The following is a 20,075-nucleotide window of genomic DNA, read 5'->3' on the forward strand; positions in this document are numbered from 1 at the left end:
CGTCATTGTCATCGTCACGTGTAAAACCATAGATTTTTCCTTCGAAGAATCCACAGTACGTGCTTTCAGAGTTTTGTTGTGTGTGAAAACTAATTTCTGGTTGTCAAGAGTCCTTAAAACCGGAATTTTTTTAGGCATGGCTTTGAATAATTTATTGACATAAGCTACGACGAAAATATATCTTTACTTTCAACCATTTCGTATGCAAAATTTTCGTATTTTAATATCATTGCATTATGGGCATACACCCGAGCTTATTAGCGCAACTAGTAAGGATTAAGTAGAGGGCGAATAGCTAGCACCATCCTCGGTAAACACGTTTATGCATCATATGTATCACGTGATGTGGGGAACTTAAACATAAATGACCTCGGGAGGAAATATTCGGCGCTTATCAAAATTAATATATTTTTAGCTTTACTCACCCATGAAAGGTCACTGATCTTACCTTGAATGGATTTTCTTGATACCCAACAGCATGTAAGCAATTCGCTAATCGTTGGATAGTCACGTGACTCAATACCAACTTACCATGGACACGCTCGAGTTGTATTGGAACCAAAGTGGTAACGTCATCCTACCTCTACTAGTCCTTACTCTATGAGCATTACCCTGCAGTGGGTCCTAACCTTGTTTTAAATAATTGTCAATAATTAATTAACCTTGTTGACTCACTCATTTCGCTATCAACAGTTTGAAACGAATCATAGTCCTTGTCTGTTTTCATTTGTTGCTGCTGGAATAACATAATTTTGTATGATATAATTTTCGTATAATTTTATGTCTAAATCTATTATGAAGGTATAAATTAATTGATATTTTGTAAAAAAAAAGCTTTTCGTTTATTCATATCGAACTGTTAAAAAAAGACCTATTTACATGACGAAGAGAGATCATAATTTTAAGATAGGGCCTCCGAGGAATGGGTTATCCGATGAAATATTGGAGCCCTTCCCAATTAATACTCAGATTTTTATGAAAAGGTGGGGAAAAATTGAATTGTGAGTGCCTTTTTGTATTTAGTACATTATATTTTGTATTTTGGATTCAATATATTTCTTATGTACTTTTGTTACAACCCGTCAGCATGGTCGACTTGAAACAACTGAATTGATAGTAACAACATAAATAATAATATCGTTTTTGCTGCTCTGCGACTCGCAGGAAGTGCTTATTAGGAATCGTTCATCAGCCGACTCATCGAAATGTCGATAGATACAACTTAATTTTCCTTATTATAGCAGCTGAACGAGGAGGTATTCCCGCGATTATCGTGTGGAGATCGCCAGCGGAAGTGATAGGAAAATGAACGCATTTCACCATTCGTGAGAATGCATTTTTTCAAACTGAAATATTTCTGTTTTTAACGATATTTTTCATTAAGAGTCCCATAAATCTGTCTAAGGAAATAAGAAAGGCACGACGAACTGCTGAAATTAAGGATTTTAATTTCATTAAGTGATAATAACTGTCTATTTCATCGTTTGGAATAGTAGCTGAGCAATATGTACTTGAGTTTTTTTTTAACGTGATGACGTGGAATATTGTTTGTGAAGGTGAAATAAGTGAGGAAGCTTCTTGTTGATCTTTGGGAATCAGGAATACTATAAATTCGTAGACTCCACATTTTGGATTTTGAACTTTTTTTTGCCTCGTTGGTTTTCATTTTTTTTTTTGTATATATATTTTTATTTCGCTGTGTTTCAGATGACGGGAGTTTTTCATATTTTGTCGCCGCTTCATCTCTTCAAATGTATTGTTTGCTAGCAGATGTTGGTATATTTGGAAACAAAATCTAAATATTTGTATTCATATTTTCATGCAATCTAATAATTCCTATCCATTGCCGGCTAAATGTGATGTTCATATTTATAAACCAACTTTACAGCAGCTATGAGTGCTATGTATATTTTTTTCCTGTATTAAATTATATCTCTTCGATGCTTCGGCGTAAAACAAATTGTACGTTACAGCTCTAATAACGCTCATTCGGCTGGTAATAATGGCAAATTGAATCTTGTATTTGTTTGCTTTCAAATTTAATGTATAGCTTTGCCGGCGAATGGAGTAGTTTTGCTGGAAGTCTTTCATTTGTGAAATTTTGTTCGAGAAATTGCTTGTTTTTACCGCTTTTAACTGGTTAAAAACAAAACTTCACTGTTTAACCATCGCAGAGCCATTACCTTAGTGATTTAATGGATACTTGAGAGGTCGTTCATTACCTGACTGTTTATCATGTGCCAGGGCGCCATAATTGCGTACCGTCTCTCCCAGACGTCATACAGGTGCTCTCCGTAATCTACGTAGATGACTCTTTACCATTTTTCCTTCATCTGAAGTGGCTGTTTTCACACTGAAGGAGTGGACAATAAATAAATCAACTACAAAGAAAATTAGTTGACTGTATATGCAAATTTAGTATACAATGTCGGTTGACAAAGGCACATGAGCGTTTGCAACAATCTCCACTCCCAGGTATCACCACCAACAATAGTCAACAAAACAACCAAAAATGTCGTTCTATCCAATGGAAAGCTAAGGAGCCCAGTACAAACATCTTGGTGTGGGTAGAAATGCTCGGATGCATAACTGACTGAGAAATGCAATTAGCATAAATTTTTGCTCAATAGAAATGCTTACGTTGTTTAATGTAGTATTTCGACCATAATTGGGTTGATTGAAATGTAGCTCATGTTATTTTATTTATGTATTTAAAACAGCGGCAATGCCATTTAACTTGTTATCTAAGGCAATTTCTTATCTAAGTCTTATTTGTGAAGTGTCAATGAAAATCGCAGGATGTATAATATTCAAAATCATTAAACTCAGCCACTCATGCTTGTCTTTTTACAGAAACTCATGACTCCTGAAGGTACTACAGCAAACGAAAGGGGTAGTTAATCAATCCTATTATTGGTAAAAAAAATTACCTCACAATCTTCACTAATGTTTTTTATGTTCACAAAATCGACTTTTTCTTGGATTTTCAGTATTTGAAATACCCACGCTTTTCGTTCGCACTCGAGATTTATGTAGCCTTAGTTGCAGTAGGTATTTGCTTAAATTATTTAATTTTCGATTTTGAAGTGAATTCATCGTGATATATATCATTCATGCTTATTATCGATAGGAAAATCCTTCTGAATTTAGAGTCAACCAATTGGAACGAAACATATTGTTGCCGAGTTAAAATCCCACGGGAGCCGAATTCTTTCCTCATTTAATTGATCATCTGTCTTAACACGTGATCCATTCCATTGAACCTGTGAAGGAAAAAATCAAAAGACTTTCTAAACTTGGTAAAGACGCCCACTTCCAAAATCCTCCACCGCCATCCCTATTGCTGTAAGAGCCAGAATGGACATTCGGCCTTCGGCTCTTGTCCCCATACGACTGTCAAATGCGAACCAGTTCTCACTGGTCGCGCAGGCCTGGGTTCATTAAATAGTTTTTTATTCGAACATGCGTTAATGAGACCGCTAAAGAAGCTGCTGTACTTCTTTTACGTCACTCGCTTCATTCGTCGTGCCTCGATACATGCCTGTTGGGCTGGAGGTTATGGCCTCCCCGTCTGTTAAAAAGTAGGAAATTAATGGTGTTCATGAAGTAAGTGACGCAATAAAGTAGCGTGTGTGGCGCTTGGTTACCGCGAGTTGTTTTGAGTGGCGTATTGGCTTTGTTAGCGGTCCTGTGATAAAAATCCACTCTCTGCACCTGCGACGAACACGCTTCCGCACTAGGTGCGTGATCAACTTTGTTTGTCGCCGTCGCTCCAGTGTTTTCCCGCCTTTTTTGAGTGATTTGCCATCTGCTGGAGGAGGCCGGGTGAAGCTAAATCCTCCTGGGTGGGGAAATTGGTTAGAACCCAGGCCCGGCATTTTGCAATTCATTGCAAGAATTCGGTGGATGTATGGGAGTGTGTAACGTTAGATATTAAAATTTCTTGCTCTTACTCCTGTGGCCATTCGAAACCTACCTAGAAGGTGTTTGGCCTCACCAACCAAATTCCTCCAAATTCTACGGTCGCCTGCCATATCCAGCTGGTCTCCCATATTCCTCACATTCTTCTTCACTTCGTCGCTCCAGCGCATACTCAGTTTGAACTCCAGGTTGGGGATAGTCGCAAGGCTTGCCCTGGAAAAAAATAAATGTTTGGAAACGTCAGCACCAAGCCTCGGATAAGGAGGGAACTAATATTAAAATAATGTTGATGTGTAATGAATACTGATATTTACTGTTGTTAGGGATTTGTTGATGGAAGGAGAGGGAAATTGTTGAGGAGAAAAAGCAAGGCGAGAGTTGATCGAAGTAGGGAGGCAAAAAAAGAAAGCTGTACGTAGAGGAAAGTAAAGAGGATTTGAAAAAAAACTGCTGTTGGACGTTACAGTAGGAATAAATTATGACGAAAAAAATCTTACCCACTGAGCCGTTCTCTCATTATATTAAAATAAGAAAACGTTTCATAAGTTGGTGACGTCAAAAGAATTATAACTCATTTACTCGTTCAAGGAGAGCCTTTCATTGAGGGAAGTACTCGTTTATGAGAGTATGAAGGACGACAAATAATCCGAGGCCAAGGAGTATCTAAATAGCGGTGCACCGTTAGAGATGAGTTCATAACGTCATCAACTTATCTGCGAAAGGTTCAAGACCGGTGATTTTTTTTCCGCGCGAATTTCTCAAGAAGTTGGCAAGGCATCAAAAAAGGACAAATGTCTTTATTTTTTGTTCTATCACCGTTGAAAATTTTATTTTAAAAAATGGTCAAACAATAATTTTTCAGTAGGATTTAACGTCAAAACGGGTCGCCCCCCCTGTTCTGCAAGTGTCCGACCGCCAACGGGCCCAATTCCGTTCTCAAAGTCGAAGTGTCGCGTTCGTTGCATGCATTTCAATGTAATTGAATGAGTAGGCATGCTTGCCAGGCTTCCTAACTCCTGCCGTGGTTTTGGCTTCGCGGCCGTATCTTTTTCCCTGAGAGAAGAGGAAGGGCTCAGGGTGGTGGACGCAAAGTCTGTTAGCCTTGTTTGTCGAAAAACTTTTGGACCCCCCTCGCGGACGGAGCTGCAACTAAGTCAGTCGTATAATCTTCGGCCCAAGGCGACGTGCTTCGCCAAATATTTCCTCGCCGATAATTCACAGTGTGTTGCGAACGTGACTACCTCGTTAAAAACCCAAAAAACAGAAGAGGCGCGACTCCCGAATAAGATGGCGCGTCGAGGTCATTAACAGTGTTAATCAATGAAGGTTTTAATTTGCTCGTTGAAGGTCACTTATTCTTTGACGATAACGGTTCTGAGATTATTCAAAGGTGACGTGAAAATTTCATAATATGTGGAAAAACAATTATCTATGTATTACATCTGATTAAAATCACTATTGAGGCAGAAATTAAGAGAAAATGATGAACTTCGTCAAGCTTCTATGCCAAGTGTGTCCCCCATTGACATTGATTGACTGCCCCTCATATGACGACAATGGTTATCTCAAATTTTTATTCTGCAAAATTCTCATAAAATGTGACTTTCTCTACATTTCTTGTACATTCATGTAGTATCTTTTTAACAAAACAGCTCAATTGTGTCTGCCTCCTTGAGTAAGCTTGGTATTTTAATATCCCTCATTGATTTTTTATTCATTTCTTGCCAGCTCTTGATCTTAAGTGATTAGTAATTTCGAAAATATATCATTCATCGTTCAACTGTCTCAATGCGTGCTACCTACCGTATCTTATCTACGTGTCCTGGTGGGCTATCCTATCGGATTAGGCCACCCACCTTACGTGTTTGCAAAACACTTTTGAGGTATGCTCCCCCTGTTCTAGATTTTCTCTCTTTCCATCGGTAGAAAACTAGCCGCAGTATTGAGTTGGCAGAGTTGACTTTTGAACACAATTCCACACATTACCAGTGTTGATAATTACGAGTGGAGACAAACTAAGAAAGGCACATTTCTTGTACAAATCAAGAGCATCACTGAGTTTATAACAACACAGAGCAATACAGCGGTGAAGGACGATATTGATGACAGCTCCAGGGTGTATTAGCAAAACACATGGAGTACTTAACATTTCAGCACAGAGGTTTTCATCTTCATGGTATCATCAAAATATTGACTCCACTTGTCGAGTTATCACCTAAACCCTTTTTGCATAAATTCTTGATATTTTTGTGCTTCGTTAATACTACCAGCATTGTAATTCTTTTCCACAGTTTAGGATATTGCGAAATTATAAATATTTTGATTGTTAATTGTTTATTTTTTCCTATATGTCTCTAGAAGTATATGCATATTTTAAGGTTAAGTGGAAAAGAAAGACATCAGGGGTCATGAATAGATTGTAAAGTAACAGGCCTTAAATTCATCTATCAATGTTACTTGCTTTGTCAGGTCTGGGGTGAACTTGTGTAAACATGAAGTTTACTGTCACGAACCTGAATTGAACTTTTATGAGCATGAAGTTAACTTCCTTCAACATGTTATGAACCTTCTTCAGACCAGATTAATCGAGTGCTAATCGAATAACCTTCAGATACGGATTACATATCCCCAGTCCAGGCCCCACTAAAATATAAAAACAGTTACTCTGCTTCATAAAAGAAAAAAAAATATTGAAAAATCATGAATTTACAAAAGATTTCTTTGACAAATGAAGTTTTTTTGGCTGTGGAAAGTGTTAAAATTTAAAAAAACTCTACTTAGTACCCTGTTTTTCAAAAATTTTCCCCCGGCTCTTGAACCCCCCCCCCCAAACGAAATTCCTGGCTACCCCACTGCCTTTCCCAGAAGTTATCCTGAATGAATTCTATTTCTTTACCCTGCTAAGACTTTGCATACAAGTAAAATGTTTCCCTTCTTGTTTTTAGTGAATCCTGACGAGGTCTTGTGCCTGACCTCCAACCTCTTCGACTACAAGCTTCAGGAGGTGACCGTGGCATTGCGGGGCAGCACTGTTCCGCACAATCACCACTCCCGACACAGGATCCATGCAACCTCCACTGCTGACATCATCTCCCTGCAGCACCATCAGCAGTTGGCAGACGTCGGAGACAAAAGACGGAAGAGCAGTGGCTCCACGACCACCACCAACAATTCCTCGGGAGGTGTATTCGGGTTCATCTTCAAGAGGGGCAGCCGATCGGTAAGTTCTCTCTCAAATAAATCGGTAGATTTACAAATGGGGTGGCGCGTCGTCTCTCTTCACTTCTCTTACGTGTTTTTCAAAGGAACCATATATTGCACGCAAGCTTTTTCTTAGATTTGGTAACAAATGTAGCAATATCATATGCATTTTCCATTAGTGCCGACAATATGGGCGGTCGTAGTTTTCCCATTACATTTTAGTCCTTCTGAGCAATATGTGGATCATCAGAAGGTTTTCTGCCTTTTACTTTCCTCATTTTTTCAATGAAAAGGAATACATTTAAAAAGTGATGCTATGTATAGCATAATATACAAATAATTACATTATTATTTTTGTTGTTCTATTATTAAAACACAGTTTAAACATAATTTTGTGAATTAGCACCAGTGCACTTTTTATCACATTAAAATTTTGCTGTTTGAAGAAAAATACAAAAATAAACGTAAAATTATGGAATAATGCTTCCATACTGTTGGAAAAGCCATTCAATTATGATCCTCAAAACTTTCCATTTTGCTTCTATCTCAAGGATTCCTCCAATGAGTGCTCTGCCTAGATTCATTACCAAAAGTTGTGATATTTTATGCTAGTTTAGTGATTTCAGTGAGGATATGGACAATAATATTCATTCATATTGTGGTAAATCACCCCAGCTGTGATTCTGAAGACACTGCATTTCATGTCTTTGTTTAGCCCAATATTGACTTCATGTCTTCATCTACAATGTATCCCACAAGCCGCTTTTTTAGGGGAGTGGCCGATTGAGGTGCGTTTGGACACCAGCCATCAGCAAGTAAATAAAGGAAATGCTCTAACGAATTTCTGTTATTATCAAAATATTTTATCAGTTAAATTTATATTTAACTTTAATTACCATATTTACCCATAGAAGCCGCACACCTTTTATCTGCAATTGCCGAGGAAAAAAGGGGGTGCGGGACTTACATGAATCCTCCAAGTTTTAATGTAATCCTTGTACCATTTTCCCTCAAACTCTTTTTGTTTATTTCTTCAGAGTTTAGCATTGAACTAGGAAACATTTGCAGGAATTACATTTATAACATTAATTACCCTTATTAATCACGGTAATGTAAATTTATTGATTTAGCAACGAATCAAGAGTACCTATATTATACAGCACCCAAAATGTGCTAGGAAGTTTTTTTTTCCTCACAAGCTGTCCCAAAAATGGGGGTGCGTGTGATACATGAGGGTGTGGCTTACACGAGTTAATGCAATAATTATTACGTACTGACTTAATCTTACTCCTGTAGCCATGTAAACCCAGGATGGTTTTTTACCTTGCCTCCAATCTTCTCTGTTTTCCATCATTTCTATTTCTGTTCCATGTCGTACTCAAGTCTTCCTCGAGAACTTCTACCATTAAGTCTGCCATTACAAACCTGTTTTATGATGCTGTTGTTTTTCCTTCTCAATGTGTGGCCCAACCATCTTCAAAATTAGCTTTTTACTGTTGCAATTATGTCGGGCTCACTAAAAATCTCTCTTGGTTCTATATGTTTTCTGATTCTCTATACTGAAAAGGTACAAATATTTTCCTCACAATAATTAATACTACAAATTTTCAGTATATATGTTCTAAAAATATAGTAATAGCTTCTCATATTTGCCAATGTTATCATTATGTATTGGGACTTGGGGGGCTATATGAAAATTCAATCTCTCTACTCAAGACCAACAGAGTAATTATTTGCGATGAGTTAATCTTAGTGAGCAATGCATGTTGAACGCAAGGTTGTTACTCCATCATTCCAGAGCGTATGTGAGGGCAGCGTGAGCAGCGACAGCTTGGGTGGGCACAGCATATCGCCTGCGAGATCGGACGAATCCTTGGGTCCCACTAGATCGGTGTCACCACCGCTGTCGCACCCGGTGCCAAGGACGGTGGGTGCGTCGCAAGATCAGCTGCGCAACCACATCAACAGTCAGATGAGCAGGAGGCAAGACAGCACGCCTCGCCCAATCTCGCTCTCTGGTGACAAGAAATTGAAATCACCGATGGAGGAGGGACAGCCACCGCCCCCTCCCATCCGACACAGGAAGAGGAGGGCCCCGAAGCCACCCGCGCAAACCTCGCTCACGGAAGGGAAGGTTAGTGGAGCCTCATTTCACTCAGCTTTTGAGAGGCTTGGAAAACTTTAAGATTCTTTGTGTAAAGCAAAGGGCGCACGATAGCCATTACTACAGCCACCTCATGCATCAGTAAAATGGCAGAAAAAAGCCTATAGTGACACAAGACAATTCATAAGGGCAATACACGTAAAACTTCTCAGAAAACAACAACGAGGCATTTAACATCATGGGAGCAGTGGAAAAGATTCAACACTTATCTCCTCTCCATATTGTTAGCTTCATCTAATTTTCTTTTCTTTTCAAGTACTGGGTGACATTTTCTTGTATTTTTATTATTCCATTGTCGCTGTGTACGATAAGATTCCTATCACCCTCTGTTCCATTTACATCTTGAATTACTTCAAGGATAAATTAATGAATTTAATAATCCAGAAGTGTTATTACTGCGTAAATGAGTTTTCAACAGATGTTTTAACATTAACCTACGTGCATATATTTACTTAAATTTCACTGAACAGCTTGCATGAATCTCTGTATAGCACATGTGCATTTTATAACCGGTTCGTATTTTATTTTATATTGTATTTTAATGGAACTTATGCATAGTCATCCCTGCGGACTTGATAATAATGTTTTATTTGTCCAGAGATCAAGTTGATACAAAGGTTACACTAATATTGGACATGTCAGGCTAAAGAAGCTGAACACACACAGTGGTTACAGGACTCATGTCAAATATTGTTAAAAAGTTTATCGCTGGGGTGAAACATTTTTGATTGAAGATACCTCAGTAGATTAGTCTTAAATGCAGCTTCACTTTTCTGAGCGGTAAGCATGGCTGGTAGTTTATCGTATGGTTGAAGGCCCATACAATTTGGACCAGCACCTTCATTCCGAGTGCATACATTTAAGCCAATCAATCTGTCCTGTAGATAAATGGTGATAGGAATAAATATTAATAAACATATTTAAATAAATATTATTTATTATAATTATTATTGAGTCCATTTAATCTGTTGGGTATATGGTATTCCAGTTCTAAACTCCATCTTTTCATTCAATCAGATAACTTCGGAATTCATCACTCCGGCCCCTCCGTCGGAGCCCGCACCGATCCCAGTGTCCCGTCGTAAGTCGGGCCCAATTGACGATGAGGAGGACGAGTACGAGGAGGAGGACATAGTGGTGGGGGATGGGAGGAGGGGGAACCACGTGGGCAAGGGGAAGGGCAACCACGTTGGCAGCGCATCCACTGGGACAACAATCATTTCGCACTCGAGGAACAGCTCCGACAGCAGCGGCTACCATGAGGCATCTGTGCTCAGCGAGAGCCCGGAAAGTGGCGTTGGGGGGAGGTGAGTGTTATCCTGGGAAATAATGATAATTTTATTCCTCGTAATGCAAGTAAACTTGGAAGTGTGCGGAAACAAAAATTAGTCAACTGACTCATTTTCAAGTAAATTTGAGTTTGGCCTGTGCTGCATTCATCTTTTCTTTACTTGCACCTAAATGCTGGTGTGAAAAATAAAAATGCATAAAATAGATGCACAAAATGCATTCTGGGTCCAAAAATGTTGGCTATTCAAAGAAAGAAAATAAGTGTAACACTTCATGTTGTCTTTACAGTAACTGTTAACTGTTATTTATTATTATCATAGGCTGGGAAAATATTTTAACTGTCTCTAGCCTTCAAACACACGTACAATTTAAATCAATATTACAATCATTCTATAGCTTGATGCAACTTTGATAATTTCAGTATAATATTTTTTTTGCTGTTTCAAGGGCATTATAACAGGCTTGCTCTGGTCAATGAATTGCGGAGTGATGTCTCATCTTTCACAATTATTGCTCACAGATTCCTTCTTATTAATATTAAATAATATGGCTTTACTAAAGTGGACTACGGACTTTCCTGAAAACTTATTGTTGTAACTACATACATTGTAACTTCACTCCACCACTGAATCCTCAAGTAAGGACTTGAGCATTTTGTTGAATAAGTAAATTAAATTCAAATTGCCCTGGCTTCTGACTAAAATTATATTAAGTGGACTGTATTTGTTTGCAAATTTGCAGAAGTAAAATTATAAGGACTTTTTGGGCTTCATTTCATTTGTTTGATGTGAGTCAATGACTGATGATAAATTTTTGAAAGCAATTTTTCCTATATTTTTGTTAGAAATATATTATAAAATTTGAAATGGAACTTTGTCTTCCTATTAATATATTTTGGCAATAAAACCAAAAACTAAAGGTTGGAGGACACAAGCTCTGTAAATCCCCTATACAGGTGAAGCTGCTATTCACAATTATGTTCATGATTTTCACTGGAAATTTTAATCCTGTGTGAAGATGTGTTTCTGTATAGTTGCGACGTCTGATATTTTCCCATTTTTTTGCACTGTAACTTCCTCTGAATTATTTCGTTTTCGTATTGTTTTTCACAACACAGCACATTATTAAGATACACATGTATTGGTTTCCCTTTATGTTGCAATATGAAATCGTGGACTCATTCTTACCATTCATGCTTAGTTTTCGCATCGGATTTTGTTATTGACTAAAGTCACCTGTCTTAATTGCAGTGGTGCTCCTGACACGCTTCCGAGACGCAAGCAGCAACAGCAAATGCAGAGGTCCAGCGGTTGCGTCAACTCCCAGCTGCCCCCATTCTCTCGATCGATGGGTAACTTGGCAGCCTCCAACGGTCCACCCTCGTCCGTCTCCACAGCTTCATCCAAAACCATGATGTCGTCGTCTTCGTACTCATCGCTCAGTGCGTCGACCTCGTCACTTCCCGGACAGAAGAAGAAGAAAGCCCCAGCCCCTCCCCCGCCGGTCGTGCCGGCGGCGGCTGCTCCCCCAAAGCAGTCTGTCGTCGCCGAAGTCCACCAACGGGTGGATGCCCCCGTCAAGAACTCTGTTCCCGCTCGTAAAAATTCCGTGGAGGGGAAGAGTCAAGTGTTGAACGGGAAGAGGGCCGAGGAGGAAGTGGTCAATTCCCATGCAGTGGTGGAACAACCTAAGTCAAAACCCCAGTCGAAAAATCCCGTCGACCAAAATTCAATCCCAGTGATCAGCCAGGGAAAGCCCCAGCTCCCGCACGAGAATCACCACGATTCGTCGTCGTCTGTAAAACCCGCTGTGTGTCCCGTAGGCCCTGCTAGTAAACCTGCTGCTAGTGTAACGAAACCAGGCCCTGCTGTCGCACCCAAACCGCAAAGCAAAGTCAACTCCTCTGCCGATCTCCCGAGGCCTATGAGCTACAAAAGCCAAGGTAAGCTTAGAAACCCTCCCGTCCCCAAGTCCTTTGTTCGCGAGGGTAATGAGGACTCTTGGAACGATTTTCTCAGGGATTTGGGGAAGATTTTGGAAAGTAGGGCAGAATATGTGTGATTTCACACCCAGCCACAGCTGCAAAAAGTTCATTTTTTAGTTAGTTTCCCCGAACACATTTGCTGGACTTCTTTGATTCAACGTCTGATTTTTTTTTACTGTGCCAACTCATATTTTTTAATTCTGCTTAAATGAAATGAATTTTTATATGAGAAAAAAATTATATTTCATTCAGGGGAGTTAATAATATTTTGGCTGGCTTGCTGAAGTATTTTGATCTGATTCACTTTATATCCTGCTCCTTATTGCTATATTTTTCATTTTTCTAATTAACTAGTCAAGAAGTAGCTTGGCCCATCCTGATTGTGCCAAACATTTTCGTATTTTTTCTCGGTTTTAGCACACTTGATGATCGTAGTCAATTGAGGAAATTTTGGCTTCTAAGTATTAGAGCCATTGCTTGTAAAAGTACAGCCTAAGGTTAGGCAATGCAGTATTTCATCTGATTAAGTAGTAACCAAAGTAATAATTTTGAGCCAACCTCTACTCTCTTGTGATACAAAAAATCATTACTTACATACACTCATATTTAATTTGGATGAGTAGTCTGTATCAACCTGGAGTCCGTTATTACTTAAGCATGCCCATTTTCACCGTATCATTTTGGCATGAATGATTTCTGGTTTTGGATTAATATGTTAGCTTGGTGTTTGGATTAATTAATGCATGCATCCTTGATTTGGTTTGTAACCTCTCTGTAATTGTACTTATATATATTTTGGTAAAAGACCTCTCCTTCCCTAATTATTCATGCCCTCTTTATAAATAAGAATTCAAATGTGTTGTACCACTTGTATTATACTGTCATATACCTTAACAATCTCCTCTCTTGCATGTCCCCCCTGCCATTGCCCTGGCTGCGCTTAACACCAACAGATTCCGAGGACGTTACCCCTGCTCCCATGCCTCGCGCAAAACCACCCATGCCAAAAAAACGAGCTGCTCCGAGACCAGCGCCACGCTTGAAACCTGCGGTAGTAGTTAGTGATGATAACGAACCAAAGAGGGAAGAAGCTCTTCCCCAACAGCAGAAAGAATCTGAAAGCACTGCAAATAAGACTGTGAACCCATCTGGTCTGTCTGCTCTGTCCATTGTTCCGGCATTAGATGTGTCTTCTGAAAAATTGAATGATGAAGATGATGTGAAACAAGACGATGTAGACGAGCTAGAAAGGGAAGGAATAGACCTCGAGATGTTCAGTGGCAGTCGGTCCCATGAGGGTGAAAGCAAGGGGATTGAAAGCAAAGGGGTTGAAAGTGAAGAATCGGAGGAGGAGGAATTCGATGAAGAAGTTGTACAAAAGGCACTTGCCGCCAGCAAAGCGAGGACATTGGCAAATATTCTAGATAGCAAAGTAGATGATTCTTTCATTGAGGATGACGTCACAGGAATTTCCCGCAAGTCTGGAGATGATGAAGGATTTTCAATCAGAGGAGAAAGACTATCAGATGGGAGTGTTGAATGCGATCTGCAGTCAAAGAATGTTTCTAGTCAAAAATCAAGTGCTGCTTTGAGTGGCAGTGGGAAGGAAGTCGGTGGAGAGCAACCTTCTCATCTGCAAGACAAGCATTTGGTCAACCCGATCAGGCAGGTAGAGAGTGCGGTCAACTTCTCCCATGTACATAAAGCTTTCTCGGGCGAAGTGGACGACCCCAACCGATTCAGCAGCAACAGTCTGTGCAGCGAGGTAGACATGCCGTTTGTCGACGGAAGCGGTGCGTCCAAGATGAATCGTTGGCAGAATATGGAGTCCCTCGTGCCGTCTGAGTCCGCCTCTTCCTTGGAGAAGCACGCCTCTGGCACGACTGTTGCTCATGGGGCAGCGGAGGAGGATGACTCCGTTTCTGCCAGCTGGGTTGTTGGTTATGAATCAGGTGCTGCACCCTTTTAACTCTGTCTAATCCTAAGGTGTCTGTGGTAGTTTTAATCATGCTTACAGGAAGAACTGGTTAATGGAATGGGAAGCTAAGAAAAAATGTCTTTGCTTAACTGTGGAAGTAGACTGCTTGTAAAAAGTTACCTCGTATGCAGTCACATGCACAGTTGCAAAGCCAATCACACTGCAGGTGAAATTAGTGGCAGAAAAATCATTTGGCTTTGCTGGGATTAGATCCCATCTCCAATTGCTGATCTGATATGCTTTTCGCCTCCCCATCAGGATTTCTGTCTCCTGTGCTACAATTTGAGATGCTTAGACGTTGTTAGTGAAATGTGTTCTAGGAATTAACTTGGATGAAATTAGCTGGTTGTTTTGACTTCTTGATTTGAGAGATCTAAATTTGAATTCTAGCGAAACCAAATGATTTTCTTGAGTTTATCCTTGGTGGAAAAGTGCAGTCAAATATTTTAATGTTTCAGATCACATTAGCCTAGCAACTTCGCTTCCTCTGGTCCTGAAAAATTGCCCAACCAGGCTGCATACTGAGTTTCCTCTTCACAAGAGCTTCTTAATCATGATACGATAGTATATGATCTTTATGTTCTAGTTATACATGAACACAGTATCTTCTCATTCGGCATAAACATCAAATCGTAGTAATATAATATTATAACAACTATAAGGTGTAGTTCAAAGTCTGGAAGAAGAAATACCCTGATGGTTAAATGGACAAAATTAGCAATTGATGAGTATAGAATGAGGTAGCATGAGGCAAGGCTTCAGATTATTCCTTGATTAGATTGAGAATGACTAAACCTCAAAGTTGAGTGATTTATATGAATAAAAGAAGCGTAGATTTTCATTTGGTTGAAATTGCTCTTTTACAGCCCTCATTGCTTTTATATCTTGGAGAGCATTACTTGCCATCATATGTCAAGCAGAGAGAAACACTGAGCTCTTCAGAAGCCCATAAAACTATGGAAACGAAGAATGCCTGCGATGATAGTAATTTTTGCTACAATACAACACACTCATCAAGAATTCCTGGTTTAAATTTTGATCAGGGTAGATGATTTTGTTCATTGCAAAGTCATTTGATATCATTGTGTTTACTTCACTGAAGTAACCTCAACTTGATATAGTTACTCCTCATAGCAGAGGATATATATTTGTAATTGAGATGGCACTGAAGCTTCGTTTGATCCATGAATGAATGTATTGCAGAGGTGGGATTGGTTACGTATGAAATAAGTATTTGGACGAGTTCTGTAACGTAGTGGTCATGTTTCAATTCAACAGTTGGGAAGTGAATTAAAAGAGTTCAAAAATTGTCAGTCTGTTGGACAACCTTCCTGCTCTTGATAATGTATTTAAGGAGAATATTATAACTTTTGGTGACTTTCCTCTTGCCAAACTCTATCTCTCAGCATTTCAATACATACTTGTACCAAGAAAATCTCAGCATTTTTACTTTTTCTTCCATTAGTACCACAGGCAAAGGAGCACCAAGAAGCTTTTGCTTAGGATTAGGGTATAGTGACAAATCAAGTATCTTCCCACTGAGAAGTATATCCTTCTGTAGTGTTGGACTTATCAGAGACATGCACTGTTTGAAGCAAGAACGGAAGTGGTGATGTGTGAATCTGCTAAGGTTGATTTATTTAAGTATACCAGGACTAGCCACGATTATAACTTTTACGGGTGTCACCCGCAATGCACAACATGAACCGGAAATTGGGGGATCCGGGCTCAAATCCCGGTCAAGGCGAATGATTTTTTCCCCTGTGGATTTTTCACACATCTTAAAGTTTGTGCACTACAAACACACGAACATTATTCCCTGATATTTGGAGGTGGTTCATTTTGAATGGATGCTGTAAAATGTAAGGAAACATTAACTAGGCCAACCTTAATCATTCATCTTAGAGCTGAGAGTAGTTAGAAATAAGTTACCATGCTCAACCATATTTGATGGACTAATAGCTCTAGAGATACCCGATACATAGTCATGCAATAAAGAAAAGCTATTTAGAGATTAGAGACTAAAATTTTTATGTGAGGGATAAAAAGATTGTTATGAAAGTTTATCAAGAATTAAACTGAATATCAATTTGGAATGGACTAGTTTACAAATTTTTATAGTTGATAGAGTTTTAAAGATAAGGAGGCTTTCTCTCTCAGTTTTTTCATTGTTCGCCTGCTTCTGAAGCCACAGATTTGCGACGATAAATCAATGACATTAACCTAACAGATGATGTAATGAGCTCATGCATAGCGGATCACCACTTCTCTGGTAATGGAGCTACTTGTGTTTCACTGTTGTGAGCATTCTTTGATTCATCATCCATGGTATTTAAGTGGTCCATAATTTCCCTTCATTACAATTCCTGTTGGTTCTGGTTCCCCCTTGCTGTGCCTTTCCCATTTCTGAATTCAAAGGTTCATGTGGGAAATGTTTCTTCACAACAATAATTAAGCAGTTTCCCCACAATGGTAGAGATTCAATTCAAATGATTTTTTGTCGATAATTTTACTTATACTTGTTTATGTAATTCCTTGATGGAGAATGTCTTTTTAGAAATGAAGATGAAATCGTTTAGGAATGTTGAATGTACATAGGATTTAATGGCTTGGTAATTTAAATGATGTTGTCTATAATGTCTTGGTAGAAAAACTTTGACTAACTTCATAGTTATGATATCAGAAAGTTAGTGTAAAATTAACTTATCTATTTGATTCATCATATAGAATATTTACTAAAATTATTGATTATTAATAACTGCACGAGTATCTTATTTTTAGATTTACCATTTCAATGAGTATTAAGTAGTACAAATCAGTTCTTCCTTTATGCATTAAGAGAAGTTTAATAATTTTAGTTACTACATTAAATTTAATTCCTAAAATAATATGGTGGGATTTTATTGGTATGTGGTGACACTGGCACTCACGTAACAGTATTTTTGTGGCAATGTATGTATATTATTTCACTCTTTTCCATCATTGATCAGTAATTTATATTGCCACTGCAGTCTTATATAATGCCATATTGCAACCATTGCTGATGGTCTAAATCTTCTATGCTTTTCAGCAAACTATTTAGTGAGAATTCATCATAATGTGTGAATTCCATCCATTTTTTCAGTCGTGAATTATGGATATTTTTACATAAAAAACTATTGTTGCACTTCTAATAACTGTTCTACATTTTGGTTCTTTCACTGATGGCAATGGACTAATCAACTTATTGGTTGATTTAATGAAATCCTTTTTTTTTAACACCTTGGTCATGGGGTGATTATTCAGTAAAGAATTCTATCCAAAACTGCATACTTTATTATATTACTTACTTGATCCCAATGATTTAACAATCTAAAAATTATCATATGTGACATAGAAAATTATTTTGATGTAATAAAAATATTGCAATTGTAGAGGGTTGACCCACTGAGCTGTTTGAGAATGCATTGGCTTAAAGTAATGGGCTGGTGCTGAAAAATGGTCACATTTTCCTTTTTATTTGTATTGTTTTGTGAGGATGTTGCTATATTTTGTTGTTCATTGCTGTTATAACAAATAGTGGTATTAGTTGAAATTTGTTAGTCACTCTTCACTCACCCTGAGTCTCTCCTCTCCTAATGCAGACACAGAAAATGTCAGAGAAGCTGGTGATGGTAGTGAAGTTGCTAGCAATGCTGACACAACCGATAGCATGACTGTTGACTCAATTGACGAGGTTGACTGCAGCCGACAACAGGCTATTGACTCAGCATTCGAAGAGACTGAGAAGCTGCTGCAACCGTTGGATAACAATATGATTGAGAAGGACCGAGTGTACAGCCATGTTGAGAAGGTTAGTCACATGTTGTGTACTGAATCTTTGCCATGTTCCAGTGACAATACATTTCATTTGACATTCCATTCCATTTATGATGGCAGTTTAGTTTGAGAGAGTAATTGCAATCCCTGCTTCATTGTTTCACTTCAAGTACTGCACTCCCTCTGTCGAAAGAAATATATTTTGATACAAATTTCCATCTCGTTCCTTGTATGGTTGTTATTCACTATCCGCCATGTTCCTTTTGGCAGCCTACCATGAATGATATCCCACACAGCACAAAGATATCCATTGGATATCCATGTTGGTAACCATGGCATCCATGAGATATCCATTGGATATCCAAATGTCCTCTATCTGGACATACCATGGATATACATTAGACATCCAATGGATATCCTTCGAGATTTCTGTGGACATTTATGACTCCCATTGTTTACGTCGTCAGGAAGAATTGTTGTCCGCCATTACGTGACTCATTGATAAAATCTGTTTTGGGTAAGGCCTTACGCAACCTAACCCGGTGCCGAATCTGAGAAGATCGTCAAAAGTATTCGTCAGGAAAGCCTTCGATCTTTCATGTTGTCAATTAAATACTCAGTCTTCTTTTATCACGCATGCTGCAACATGCTCGTGTAGAAAATATGAACTAAATCCTGATTTGCAGAATAAATTTCAAACTTTACGAAACTGCTGCTGTCATTAAAATATAATTTCCAAACTTTATACCTTACGACCCCTTATTATATATATATATATTTTTTTTTATATCATGAAATGTGGGTTTGACCCACATCTCGTGATATAAAAAAATATATATATAAATATAATTTCCCACATTTTTTAAAACGTATAGAAATCGATTTTTACATTTACACTACAATTACCATATGCCGTAATTTCAATATTTTCAATAATACATCTATCATAGAAAGTCTAATGAATATCCATGGGTGTACTCAGATGCATATATTCAGCCATGGATATCCATTGCATATCCAGCCATGGATATCCATTGGATGTTCATTGTTGTACTTGTGATGGATATCCATCCATGGATATCCATTGTATATATATTAGACATCTCCCATGGATATGGATATGTGGTGGTCGTTATGGATATCCAGTGGACATTTTGTGCTGTGTGGGATGGATCACTTAAAATTTTGTAAGTTTAAATATGGGGAAAACTTAACATTGTGGAGATATATAAATCATCGGGACTTGAAATATATAAATCGACGACAAAACGAAAATGTTACGGGAGAACGTAATTTGCGGGGGCCTAAAAGTGAGGTTTTACTGTATCTAAGAGCATATTTTCCTTTTGAATGAGTCATTTATAGTAGAAAACAGACATAAGATAACATTATATAAACTCTGTTTTCTTTACATGGGGCCAAAGTTATTTCATTTACTGCCCGCTAGAATTAAAAAATAATAAATCCTCAAATGTAATTTTAAGACTTGCTAAAGACTGGGTTTTCTCGCAAATAATAATTGAAAATTTATTTTGACGTTATTTATTTAAAACAGTCATGTATCATTTACTGCATTATTATTTTTTTATTGGCATATATTTTTTTATTTGATGGTGGCTCAATTCTGGCCCTTTGACCTTGGAGACCACCTAAAGCTCCTTCTCTTGTTATTTTTGTACTCAGATTTAAAAACAAAATGTAGGAGTAAATAAATTATTATTATTAATATTATTACAGTA

General features: G+C 38.3%; 1 protein-coding gene across 3 annotated transcripts in view; it reads left to right on the forward strand.

Annotated features, from left to right (window-relative positions):
* LOC124164272 overlaps positions 1–20,075 on the forward strand; it is a 378,970-nt gene that overhangs the window by 351,363 nt on the left and 7,532 nt on the right. For 2 of the 3 annotated variants that reach the window (XM_046541524.1, XM_046541525.1), the window contains exons 6-11: positions 6,867–7,141; positions 8,921–9,256; positions 10,304–10,593; positions 11,827–12,518; positions 13,514–14,512; positions 18,162–18,370. In XM_046541524.1, coding sequence (XP_046397480.1) covers positions 6,867–7,141; positions 8,921–9,256; positions 10,304–10,593; positions 11,827–12,518; positions 13,514–14,512; positions 18,162–18,370 — 2,801 coding nt within the window. The remainder of the gene's footprint in view (positions 1–6,866; positions 7,142–8,920; positions 9,257–10,303; positions 10,594–11,826; positions 12,519–13,513; positions 14,513–18,161; positions 18,371–20,075) is intronic. The other variant, XM_046541526.1, reaches the window with a different exon arrangement.

Source organism: Ischnura elegans, chromosome 8 (genome assembly GCF_921293095.1).
Source record: "Ischnura elegans chromosome 8, ioIscEleg1.1, whole genome shotgun sequence".
In the NCBI taxonomy this organism is placed as follows: Eukaryota; Metazoa; Arthropoda; class Insecta; order Odonata; family Coenagrionidae; genus Ischnura; species Ischnura elegans.